At 44.5% G+C, this 13,855-nt stretch overlaps 1 protein-coding gene across 1 annotated transcript in view; it reads right to left on the reverse strand.

Annotated features, from left to right (window-relative positions):
* Positions 1 to 13,622, reverse strand: part of SLC9A7 (solute carrier family 9 member A7) — a 138,133-nt gene extending 124,511 nt beyond the window's left edge. Inside the window, exon 1 of the mRNA XM_059158749.1 lies at positions 13,180 to 13,622. Within this exon, the coding sequence (XP_059014732.1) occupies positions 13,180 to 13,504 (325 nt within the window). The 5' untranslated portion in view covers positions 13,505 to 13,622. The remainder of the gene's footprint in view (positions 1 to 13,179) is intronic.
* Between the last annotated feature and the right edge of the window lie 233 nt (positions 13,623 to 13,855).

A 13,855-nucleotide genomic window follows, 5' to 3' on the forward strand; every position in this document is an offset into this window, starting at 1 on the left:
GAGAGTGAATCAGTAATCAAGAACTTCCCAACAGCGAAAAGCCCAGGACCATATAGCTTTATTGGTTAATTTTATCAAATGTTTAAAGAACTAACAACAACCTTTCTCAAACTCTTCCAAAAAATTGAAGAAGAGCAAATATTTCCTGACTATGAAGCCAGCATTACCCTGACAGCAAGCCCAAATAGGTGACAAGAACAGAAAACTACAGACCAATAGTCCTTATAAATACAGATGCAAAAATCCCCCACAAAATACTGGCTGACCAGATTCAGCAGCACTTTAAAAGGTTTTGGTTTGGGTCCTTCATTGGGCTCCTTGCTCAGCCTGCTACTCCCCCTGCTTGTGCATACATGCTCGCGCTCTCTCTCTCTCTCTCTCTCTCTCTGACAAATAAATTAAATCTTAAAAAAAAAAAGGGAACTTCCTCAAAGTGATAAAGGCCATATGTGAAAAACCCACATGTAACATCATACTCAATGGTGAAAAACTGAAACCTTTTCCCCTAAGATCAGGATAAAGACAAGGATGCCCACTTTCACCAGTTCTATTCAACACAGGACTGGAAGTTCTAACGAGAACAATTAGGCAAGAAAGGGAAATAAAAGCCACCCAAATTAGAAAGGAAGAAGTAAAACTATCTCCATTTGCAGATAACATGATCTTATACATATAAAACTCTAAAGAATCCAAAAGACTGTTAGAGAAAACAAACAAATTCAACAAAGTTGTAGGATACAAAGTCAACAACAACAAAAAATTAGTCATATTTCTAGTATTTCTATACACTAGGAATGAACAATCCAAAAAGGAACTTAGGAAAACAAATTCATTTACAATAGCATAAAAAGGAATATTTGAAAATAAACTTAACCAAGGAGGTGCAAGAGTTGAACACTGAACTACAAAACATTGCTGAAAGAAATTAAAGACTTAAATAAATGAAAAGATAAATATGTTCATGTACTAGAAAACATAAAATCATTAAGATGATGATACTACCCAAAGCAATGTATAGACTCAATGCAATCCCTATCATAATCTCAATAGCAGGTATCTGGGTGGCTTAGTCAGTTAAGCATCTGCCTTTGGCTCAGGTCATGATCCCAAAGTCCCAGGATCGAGTCCTGCATTGGGCTCCCTGCTCAGTAGAGAGCCTGCTTCTCCCTCTGCCCTCTACCTGCTCACGCTCTCTCTCTCTCTCTCAAATAAATAGAATACTTTTAAAAAAATATCAGTGGGAGGGTGCCTGGATGGCTCAGTCAATTAAGTGTCTCCTTTTGGCTCAGGTCATGATCCCAGGGTCCTGGGATCAAGTCCTGCATCAGACTTCCCACAGGCTCCCTGCTCTGTGGGGAGCCTGCTTCTCCCTCTTCCTCCCTCTTTCTCTATCTGTGTCTCTCATAAATAAATAAACATAATATTTTGGAAAAAAATCTCAATGGCAGAAATGTAAAAACCCATCCTGAAATTTTATTGAAAATTAAGGAACTTCAAAGAGCCAAAATAATGCCAAAAAAGAACAAAGTTGGAGGACCCATATTTCCCAATTTTAAAACCTGCTACAAAGCCACAATAATCAAAATGGTGTGATACTGTTATAAGGACAGACATATAGACCAATGGAATAGAACAGAGAGCCTAGAAATATGCCTTCACATCTATGGTCTATTGATTTTTGCCAAGGGTGCCAAAACCATTCAATGAGGAAGGGACATTCAACAAGTGGTGCTGGTATAACTGAATATCCACATACAAAGAAAATAAATTTTAGACCCTTACCTTATACCATATATAAAAGTTAACTCAATAGAGACCAAACCCCCAAATTTAAGAGCTAAAACAATAAAACTCTTCAAAGAAAACAGAAAGTGAAAACTTTGTGGCATTGGATTCAGCAAAGATTTCTTGGACAGGATATCAAAAGCATAGGCAACAAAAGAAAAAGAAGTAAAGTGAACTTCATCAAAATTAAAGCCTTTTGTGCATCAAAGGACACTATCATAGAGTAAAAAGGCAACATGAACTAGGAGAAAGTATTTACAAATCATATATCTAATAAGAGATTAACATCTAAAATATATAAAGAGCTCCTACAACTTAACAAGAGACAACCCAATTTAAAATGGGTAGATTGGGGCACCTGGGTGGCTCAGTGGGTTAAAGCCTCTGCTTTCGGCTCAGGTCATGATCCCAGGGTCCAGGGATCGGGCCCCACATCGGGCTCTCTGCTCAGCAGGGAGCCTGCTTCCCTTCCTCTCTCTCTGCCTGCCTCTCTGCCTACTTGTGATCTCTGTCAAATGAATAAATAAAATCTTTTAATAAAATAAAATAAAATAAAATGGACAAATGACTTGAATAAACATTTCTCCAAAGAAGATATACGAACAGCCAATAAGCACATGAAAAGATGTTCCATATCATTAGTCAACTGGAATATGAAAACCAAAACCATAATGAGCTACCATTTCACAAGTACTGGGATGACTACAAAAACCAAGAACAATAGAAAATAAGTATTGGAGAGGATGTAGAGAGACTGGAACTCTGGTGGTGGGAATGTAAAATGGTACAGCTGCTGTGGAAAATAGTTTGGCAGTTCCTGAGAAAGCTGAACACAGAATCACCATATATGACTCAGCAATTTTACTCCCCGGTATATACTCAAAAGAACTGAAAAACGGGGGCCCAAATGGATACTTGCATGTCATGACAGCATTAGTCATAATAGCCAAAAGGTGGAAACAACCCAAGTGTCCACAAACTGATAAATGAATCAACAAAATGCAGAACGGAATATTATTCAGCCACAGAAAGGAGTGAAGCTCATATACAGGCAATGACACGGATGAACCTTGAAAGTATTGTGCCAAGTCAAAGAGTCAGATTCAAGTAAGCCAGGACTAAAAGTGTATGAATTCACTTGTATGAAAGATCTAGAAGAAGCAAATTCGCAGAGATAGAAACTAGATTAGAGGACATCAGGGAGTGGGGGAAGGAAGGAATGAAGCATTGTTGTTTAATGGGTACAGAGTTTCTGCTTGAGGTGATAAAAAAATTTTTTTTGGAAAGAGTGGTGTGATGGTCACTCAAGTTTACAAATGCCATTAATGATAGTGAATTGTACAGCTGAAAATGGTAAAAACGGAAAATTTTGCTGTATTATTTTGCCACAATAAAAAATGTAAAAACCATGTGGCTAATCAGCTAAATACACAATTTTCTGGTGAACATATACTCACCTATCCTTCATTGTCCTGCCTGAAACAGCTTGCTGTGATTCAGGCAGATGTTTTCACACATACCGTTTTCCTTCTCAGAAACTTGACTGTCAGTATGAATCTGAGGCATGAGAACTTGAAGGAAGGACCTTTAATTCTAAGAAGTGTTAACAGCACCTTATTTTTGTTAGACAAAACAGAATCCATTAAGCAAATATTTCTACGGCACCTACTATGTGTCTGGCACTATGCTAGGGACAGAAGAGACATCAGTAAACAGAAGATGACTGCCTATGCAGTCATTCAGGCTTCTGTTCCCTCGTCTTTTGGAAGCGCTCTCGAGGAGACTACGATACGCCTGGGAGAACCAGCGTAGGAAGAGCAGGGAGACCTAGGAGCTCGATGGACCATGCTTCACCTGCCTCCCCACCTCTGCGATAGTGGCGTCTAGAGGGGAGAAAGCTTTTAAGCACCTGCTCCCACCTGAGAAGGCCTGGCACAGCCACTCTGAACAACCGCTGATGGTTTTTCTGGGTTCTCCCCTGTAACAACTGGCAGCCTTCAACCATGTTGTCTTGCTCAGGCCAGCCCTAACAAAGTACCATAGACTGGGTGATGTATACACCGCAACAATTTATTTTTTTCACAGTTCTGAAGGCTGGAAATCCAAGATCAGGGTAGTAGAATGATCAGGTCTGATGAAGGTCTCCTGGGCCACAGACTGCCGACTTCTCATCATATATGCACACGTTGGGAAAGAGAGCTCTTGGGGTCTCTTCTGTAAGGGCATGGATCTCGTTCATGAGAGTTCCAACTTCAGGACGTAATTACCTCCCAAAGGCCATAGCTCCTAACACTATCATACTAGGGGGTAGGATTTCAATACATGAATCAGGAGGGCCCACACAATCAGGGCATAACACCTGTGGGATGAAAACAAATAGGCATTTTGGCTCTACTTGGATCCAAGGGCCCACAGCCAACCTAGCCTAAGAAAATCCAGTCTTCCAAATTGGCCAGCCTCACTCAATGTACCAGCAGTGGTACATCGGCGTTTGGAGCCAAAACCCCGATTTTAAGAAGGAAGACTTCGCTTTATTTTATACTCTAGGCATAGATTTCCCTCCATACCCCCAGAACAAGGTCTTTGGGCGGGATTCAGGTTCTGCTCTCTTCTGGCCAAACACATCCTGAACCATCTCATCCTTCAGTAGACTCAGTAGACTCCTTCAGTAGACTCCCACTTACTGATCTCCAACATATGGCCCTAAACAAATGGGCTCCTAGACCAAACATTCAATTTCTTCATTTGGCAAATTGTTGGGACCAACAATACCATCTTCATACGTCTGATATGAAGGTTAAATGGCTTAAAGTACACAAAATACTTAACACAGTGCTTGGCGATCACGGCAGGTACTCAAAAAAACAGCTGCTGTTTTTCTACAATTATTTCCTTACAAGCAACATGGTGCATGTATTTAAAGGCTGAAAATAAATATTCTACAGTAGTGAGTTTCAAACATAAAGAACAAAAACAAAAAACCAACCAAACAAAACCCTGCTAGGGGGGTCTGGCCGGCTCAGCTGGTTAAGCATCTGACTCTTGATTTCAGCTCTGGTCATGATCCCAGGGTCGTGAGCTCAGGCCCCACCACGGGCTCCTCATTCAGCAGTCTGCTAGATATTCTCTCACACGCTCTCCCTCTGCGCTTCCCCCGTTCGTGCTCCCTCTCTCTAAATAAATAAATATTTTTTTAAAAACCTGTCAATGCACTGAAAGACTGATATCTGAGTCCCACCCTGAGACATTCTAAGTAAGTCTGGGGCCAGACCTGCTAGTTCTAACAAGCTCCAGGGTGATGTTGATAAGTGTATTGAAACAACTTCATACATTCCAGGAGAATATACTCTCTTCTGGGTGCCTGAGTGGCTCAGCTGGTTAAGCGACTGCCTTTGGCTCAAGTCATGATTCTGGAGTCCCAGGATTGAGTTCCGCATTGGGCAGGGAGCTCACAGGAACTCTGCTTCTCCCTGTGCCCCTCCCCCTTCTCATTCTCACACTCTCTCTCTCTCATTCTCTCTCAAATAAATAAACAAAATCTTAAAAAAATACTCTCTTCAAACTGGATTACTTGAAAAATTTAGTTTATCATCAACAACAACACAACCACATGCAAACCCTACTACAACTTCCCTTTTCTGGGTTATGTGTGACAAAGTGCTCAGCACATACTCCATCAGAGACTGGCTAGCTTCTTTCCAAACCCACTCCTCTTCCTCCAGATACACTCTATCTCCCTGCCTCCCTTCCAGTTACATGTGGCCTCCTGGCCTAGTTCTGTCCAATGGAAGCAGGCAAAGCGATGTCCAGCACTCTTAGGCTTAGCACAAACTCTTCACCATGTGATCCTCTTTTTTCTTTTCTCATTCACTGGCTGGAGCGGGACGGTTCCAAAGCCTCAAGAGATGTGGAAAGCACAGGTTGGAAGACACCTGGTCCTTGAATGACCACACTGAGAGCCACCTGCCAGACTCTCCCACTGGCCCATGACATGGGTTAAAAATGAACTATTCTTATGGTGGGCCACTGGAATTTGGGGTTGGTCTGTTCTGCCAGCTAGCATTCCCTTAATACAAATATCCACGCTGATGAGAAGCCAGGTAGCATGCTTTAATCAAAAGAGAAAAGTCTCCTCACACCTACTATCTGACAAGTGGAACAGAGGCAATTTCTCAAAAGATATGTGACCCTTAAAATCAAACAAAAAAAATTAAAATTAAGAAGTTGTTACTGATTCTCAAGTCATGAAGGTCTAACATCTCCTATAAACTAATGTCAAACAGCATTACTCAATGTCAGAGTTTAATGAGAGTAACAGGTTGTATCCTGCCTCACCTGTACGTCCTTTCAGGGAGCCAGGTTAACAGGTTACCAGCTAACAGATTAACAGGGACGTTAACATCTTCCCCCATCTTCTATTTTAACAAAATTTTCAAAACATACAAAAAGTTGAAAGACGAATATAAAACACACCTTTTCACCCACCACCCAGATATAGGTGGTATGTGTATTTTTTTTTTTTTTTTACTGAACTTTTTGAAAGTAAGTTGCATGCGTTAGGACTCACACACTTGACCCCTGAATACTTCAGCTTACAACTCCAATTAATATGCACGTTCTCCTGTATAACCTCAATTATCTCACCTAAAAAAATAACGGTAATTCCCTAATGTCATCTAACACCAAGCCCGTATTCAGACATCCCTGATTGTCCCCAAAACATCTTATATCTTATTTTCATGAACCAGGAGTCAATAAAGTTTCCTGTGCAATGACTACTTATGCCTTTTGGTCTCCATTAACTTAGAACACGGTCTTAGTCTACTCAGGCTGCTAGAACAAAAGACCATAGTTAAACATGTTTAAACATTTATTTCTCACAGTTCTGGAGGATGGGAAGTTCATGATCAGGATGCTGGCAGATTCAGTTTCTGTTTAGAGCCCTCTTCCTGGCTTGTGGATGGCTGTCCCCTCACTGTATCCTCACATGGTAGAGAGACAGGGAGCTTTGGTCTCTTCCTCTTCTTATAATCCCATCACAGAAGTTCTACCCTCATGACATCATCTAAACCTAATTACCTCCCCAAAACCCAACTTCCAAATAGCATCACGTTAGAGATTAGGACTTCAACATATGTATCTTAGGGGAGGGGGAATACAATTCAGTCCATAACAGACACTTATCCTGACTTTTTGTTTCCCTTCACATGGACTTCTTGAAGAAACATGAACAATGGTCTTGTAGGTTACTCTGTGCCTGGGATATGTCTAATTATTTTCACATGGTATTTGATAACTTGTTTCTCTATCTCCTATATTTCCTGTAAACCAGAAGATGTGCCTAAAACCTCAATTTGATTCAGATAAAACATTTGGAGGATGAATACTACATAGGTAAAGCTATATGGTTCCTACTGCCTCTCATCAGGAGGCAGGTACTACTAGATAGTTCCACAAGGAGCAAGGATAAATTTGACGACTTAGATAGAAAATGGTAACTGCCAGACTTCTCTGCTGTAAAGATACCTTTTTTCCTCTGTGAGAGGCAAGGGGTCTGTGGTGTGATGCTTAGCACCGTATAAGTACCACGTTCCCCAACCACCTCTCCCCTATGGCTTCGGAATTCATTGAAAATCATTGTCTACATCACTAAGGGTTGTGAAATGATGATTTTCTAATTACATCATTCCAAAAAGGTTACCTTCTGAAAGTTCTAAGAAACACTTTCAGGAAATGTCACTTTCTCATTTTAAGATATATTTTACTTCCATTTATTACTTTTAAATAACTACAAGTTTTCTTTACACCTAGACATTCCTTTAAAAAGAACATCTCAATACCCAAGGGGAATGCTAACCAACTGCATAACTGTGTTCTCTTAGTTCTAATGTGTTTTTTGCTACATTAAAGTTATTTGCGGGCGCCTGGGTGGCTCAGTGGGTTAAGTCACTGCCTTCGGCTCAGGTCATGATCTCAGGGTCCTGGGATCAAGTCCCGCATCAGGTTCTCTGCTCAGCACGGAGCCTGCTTCCTCCTCTCTCTCTCTGCCTGTCTCTCTGCCTACTTGTGATCTCTCTCTGTCAAATAAATAAATAAAAATTAAAGTTATTTGCTTTATTTTTTAAGATTTTATTTATTTATTTGACAGAGAGAACACGAGTAGGCAGAGAGGCAGGCGGGGGAGGGGGGAAGCAGGCTCCCTGCTGAGCAGAGAGCCCGATGTGGGACTCGATTCCAGTACCCTGAGATCACGACCTGAGCCAAAGGCAGAGGCTTTAACCCACTGAGCCACCCAGGCACCCTTATTTGCTTTATTTTTAAACAAAGTTCGCATTGCAAAAATAATGTGTCAGTGTCATAGAAATTTCAGGCCACTCAGAATTCTGAGTACAAAGGGAAAAAAGTAACACCTCCCCTCCCACTCTCCCAGCAACTGGTTCTACAACCTTAGGATAACCAGAGCTAAGTAAGTTTGCATCAGTTTCCAGAGAAGCACACATCATATTTAAATGTTATGTGCATACATTACATAATTTCTAAACAATAAATGAGATGATATTATACAGACTATTCTGTGCCTTGTTTTTTCCCACAACGATATGTGTGGGTGGCTACACAACACTTCCTTTTTAACAGCTGCATAATGTTCCTCAGCAGGAATGGGCTGTAACTTAACCAGTGCCTTCTTGAGGATAGCCATTTGCTTCTGCGACAAGAAATATGGCCATCTATGTAACATGGTAGTGCAGGTATTTCTGAAGGACAAAGTCCAAGAATTGAGAATGCTGGCTACAAGAGTAGAGTAGGTATGTTGTAAATTTTTCCTAGGTATTAACAAAGAGCCCACCCCCCCAAAAAAAGTCATTGTCCCTCATCCCCACTAATTGAATGCTGATGCACTTTTAAACTACAGCAGTCTCCACTGAATGAGCCTCAAGTAGCGAAGCTGACCAAAGAATCACACGGTCTGAACTGGGAATGAGAAGTAGTGCTGACCAAGTGTGTAAGTATCAGACAATGCACTTGACCTTTACAACATCTCAATAATACAATAATCCTGTGAGGTGAAGGATGCTGTCTCTGTTTTTGAAAAGAGGAAATGGGGGCTCAGAGAGCTTACCTAGTCTTATGGAGTTTTTTCAGTAACGGAGGCAGCATCTGAACCCAAGGGATGTGGTGCCAAAATGAGACCATATGGAGTCGCCCCGAACTGGGGCCAAAGTGACGGGCTCTTAAGAACAAAACCAAAAACAATTGAGGGCTCCCAATTAGCCACGAATAGGGTGGCTCCGAAATGTTCCCTCACACACAGGCTCAAACGTTCACTGTATGTTACTTCACAGGGTCCCCCTTCCCCTTGCAGACTTTGCCTGTAAACCCCTCTCGGGCTGCACTTAGCCATTCAACTCTGAAAAGCAATGAGGAGCCCGTGGTCCATGGGACCTGGGGGGGGAGGGTGGGAGACTGACCAACACATACTTGGAAAATTGATAGGCATGGAGGAAGCGAGAAGCAGGTGGTGGGCTGCCAGGGCCAAGCTAGATATTTTGGACCTGTATCAGCTGTCACAAACAGTACAAGGGAAGTGGAACCAGCATCCACATGAGAAAGAACCACAGTTAACGGACACAGTCCGTTGATACCACCTTTTCCCGCCTCCAACACTTGCCATGTCTGGGAACTTTCGGATGGCCCTTAGTCACGTGCAGGGGCAAACAGCTGGGAGCTCCCTGCCTTGACAAAACAGGTTAGACGGGTGCCAGCTTCTGGCTTCTGGTCCACGGCCTCTCAGCCTCTCGCAGTTCCCAGCACAGGGCCTGGGAGGCAGGGGGGCGGGGGTGCTGCTTTCACATTCCTGGAGGGTCTGGTCTGTGGTCACTGGCCCTTACACCTACCTGGGTCTGTTGTCAGGGAGCAGTGCTTCTAACGGTCCCCTGCCAGTTAAATGCTGAGCATTCACAGTGTGTCTGGTATTGTCCTTGGATCCTCTGCATCAGACTAAGCAAGGGCTTAAGATGGGAACTCTCGGTGCACGCCACTCCTAGTAAAACATGACTCTTCGTCAGAGATGGTGAAATAAAAAGGAGAGAGGGAAAGGAAGGTAATCTCTTTCCCCTTTCCCGTTTGGTCTGCATTCCAGGCACAGGGCTCCAGAAGTTCCATGGGTACAATCAACAGTTGAAAGGTCACAGAAAGGAGGATATAATCATTTTTTGAAAAGGTCACAGAAAACAGGTAACATAATATAGTTTAAAATGGGGAGAAGTGGGCATCAAACTGGATGATTTGAGGAGCATCTTAAAATGCCATTAAAATGCCACAGAATGGAGACAAGAACACACAGAGAGTTAATTTGGCTTCCGTAATTCAAAAATTGAAAAGCACAAAAGAATATATGGTGATGTTTCCCTCCCACCTCACGTCACAGCCACCTACTTCCTTTCCAGCAAAAAAAGCCAATGTTACTAGTCTACTGACTGTCCTTCCAGAGATATTTTATACCAGCAAACTCATAGAATCACAATTTATTTTGATACGGATATATATAAATATATAATTATTTATCATAATTTATAAATATTAAAGCTTTCCCTTGCAGATTAAAGTGTCACTTAAATATTTTTAAAGGGGCAGAAATTAACATTTTTTTAAGTTTCAAGGAGTTCTGAAACTTGTAGTTGAACACTTTTCACTCATAAAAACTTACCAACATTTGAAAATTACCTCCAGAAATTAAGCTGGGCACAGGACACACAGCAGATACTTAATGTTTCCTTACGTCTTTTTGTCCTTTATTACTCAGAGGCAATGGGACAATTACTCACTTCCTCCACTGATATCAAGAAATGAAATCTGTTTTCTCACTATGATTAATGAAGAGAAGTCCTGAAAATCTGTACTATATTCACTTAAGCGTTCCAAGATTTTCATACTGAATTTTTAAAAATCAGAATCCCGATCCCAGGAGCCTTCAGAAAATAATGAATAATTAGATGATCAAATGACATTAGAATTCCGATGGAGGGCGTGTGTGCACTAAAACACAAGACTAAATATCCATGAGACAGAGAACTGTTTTCTCACAGTTACAGGCTAAATATTCACATCAAAATATTAGTATTTGGGGGGCACCTGGGTGGCTCAGTGGGTTAAGCCTCTGCCTTCAGCCAAGGTCATGATCCCAGGGTCCTGGGATTGAGCCCCGCGTCGGGCTCTCTGTTCAGCAGAGAGCCTGCTTCCCCTCCTCTCTCTCTACCTGCCTCTCTGCCTACTTGTGATCTCTGTCTGTCAAATAAATAAATAAAATCTTTAAAAAAAAATTAGTATTTGGCAGAACCTAGGACATCGCATATTGACAAACTAAATTTCTTAGTATATTTCAGGGTAACATGAAAATCCAAAGACAGAGCAAAATGACACAGAATGTTATGAGATGATGTTGCCTCTTCAGAACTATCATCAATTGAACCAGATCTCAGTACCACAAAATGACACGGTACACTGCAGCAGGGCCCCAATGACTAAAAGATTAAGATGAGTTTAAAAAGTACGTATCAGCGGAGGAAAATTCCACTATTGCTTGTAGGCCTTAAGATGAAGGTGACTGAGCTCCTAAAAACATGGAGTACTCCCTCAAAGAAAAATATTTTTAAATCCTCATTTTCCATGTGCTTGAACATGTATTTATGAGCCTGCCCAATCTACCTTCTAGAAATATTTCACACTGTGCTTTAATGAGTTGGATCTAGAGGCTATAAAATAAAAATATGTTCATGGTTCTCTATAGACGTAGAAGGGCAAATCTTCATTTGCATTATCTCTCAGAGTCGAGCACCTGAAATGACAACATGCTTCAGTTCCCACCCTGTTATCTGCGCGGTACACCTCCTAACTTACCTGCAGCCCTGGCATTAGTCATTTGTCACCCACTGATACAGACCGCAGAGCTCAAAGAATGGCCAGGTATTGAGGCCGAAGCTTGAGCTCAGGTATGTAATTTGCAACATCCGAACTCAGTCTTAGAACTGGTCCTGTTTCAATGACAGATCTGTTTAGGCCTCTACCTCTTTAAAATTAGAGGGCTCCTGAAAGCACTTTGTAACCTTGGTGGCCATGAGCCTGGGCTGTCAACGACTGATCAAGAGCCCTGAGAAGCAAGGCCCAGGGCCAAGGGTAATTTTCACATTAAAGATTCAGGTGTCAGCTTTCCATGCTTTATCAGGGAACCCCAAATGGAAATTGCATGGAGAGATCCCTCCAGTAAAAGTGATGAAGTAAAATGTTCCCTTACTGGGAAGAGTCAGAGGTGGGCTCATCTATTTCCCATGAAGATACCCCCCTGGGCCTTAACTCCACTAAATTCAAATAAAAAAGTGAACACTTGTTTCTCCTTTGGAGTTATAATGAGGGGTGGGGTGTGGTGAGAGGGATGATTCAGATGAGAGCTAACGGACATCCATGTAATCACAGCAGATTTGTGCTGACCACTCTGTGCCCAACACAGCATAGGTCATTAAATCCAGAAAAGGATGGTGGCATCAGCCCACCCTTCACAACAAAAGACGGCTGACCCCAGAGTTAAAACCACTACTTTTCCTCTTCATCCACTTATAAACGTATCTTCAAAATCAAGTCTATGTTACAGTCTGAAGAACACAAAAGCTCCTCTTCCCTTGGAGAAGTCAAGTACCTGGGTATAACGTCCCAGCTGGACATAAGAGTGGGAGGTGTGCCCATACACCCAACTAGGCCCCACCATGGCGGTGCACCACTCTGGATCCTGGACCACGCTCACCTTTCACGGCACTCCAGGCTCCGACTTTGTTAACAAGAGACCCAGGAACATAGCTTTCCGAAGTGGGCGCTCACCCCAAGCTGACCACGGATGTGTGGCATCCCTCAGGCCCCCAGGGCCACACTTACCCAAATCCTGAAACCCTCAGCCCTCGCCCCCACCCTCACTGGGGCCTGCCTCTTGGGGTGACTCTGTCCCCAGGGTAGTCACCCACCTCCTGCCGCGGCACACATACCCGGTTGGGCTGAACTGGGGTGGAGGTGGGGGGGAGGGGGGCGGGTGCGGAAGCGCGATGCGGAAAGAGAGGGGCGCAAAACAGAAGCCGGAGGACAGAACCAGGCCACCTCCGTCCCTTTCATTTTCCTGGTTCCCCGATGAAGAAACATCGAAATGGGCTGGAATTCTTTTTAACGGTAACAGAAAGCCAGAAAATGCAGACAGTTGACCTTGGGAACCAACCCCGTCGCAGCAAGAAACGGAAAAGAAACACGTTGGCAAGTGAAGGGGGAGCGCGGGGCGGGGTCGGGGGGAGCGCAGCGGCCCGGCCGCGAAAGGGGTGTCGGGGTGGTGGGCGCGGTGGGGGGCGGGGGGTTGCTCACCGTAGATCATGGCCAGCCCCGTCTCGTGCAGAAAGCGCACCCGGCGGTGCTTGAAGAGCCAGATGGTGAGGATGGTGAGCGTGAGCAGCAGGATGAAAGTGAGCAGGCTCACGCTGTCTTGCCGGTGGCTCTCCTCCGCCTCCTTCTCCGTGGCGAGCTCCTCCATGGCGCTGCTGTCCTCAGCCGCCGCCCCAGAGGAGGCCGAGGCTGCGACGCGCAGCCCCCGACCCAGCAGCAACGGGAGCAGGGGCAGCAGCAGCAGCCGCGGTGGCGGGGCCCGAGCCGCCCGTCCCGGGCCGAGGCGCGCCGCGTCACCAGGCTCCATGGTCCCCGGGCCGCCCGCGCCTCCTGCGCGCGGGGACCAACAGCCCGCGCCGTCGGCGGCTTCCCGCGGCGCCGCCGACCTGCCCGAGTGGCCGCCGCCGCCGCAGCTCCTCCCCCCCCCGCCCCCCGCCGCGCACGCCGGGCCGGGGCTGCGCCGGGAGGCGCGTGGGGGAGGGGCGCGCGCAGTGCGCAGGATCGCCAAGCACCACCCCCCGCCCGCGCACCTGTTCGGCCCCCAGCCGCGCCGCGCAGCGCGGTGCCGAGCGCTCTCGCCGCGGCCTAAACTCACTGGGCTGGGGCCCTCCAACTCAGGGGAGCGGCCGTCGGCCCCCGGCCTGCCTGCGCTCCTCAC

Source organism: Mustela lutreola, chromosome X (assembly GCF_030435805.1).
Source record: "Mustela lutreola isolate mMusLut2 chromosome X, mMusLut2.pri, whole genome shotgun sequence".
NCBI classification, from domain to species: Eukaryota; Metazoa; Chordata; class Mammalia; order Carnivora; family Mustelidae; genus Mustela; species Mustela lutreola.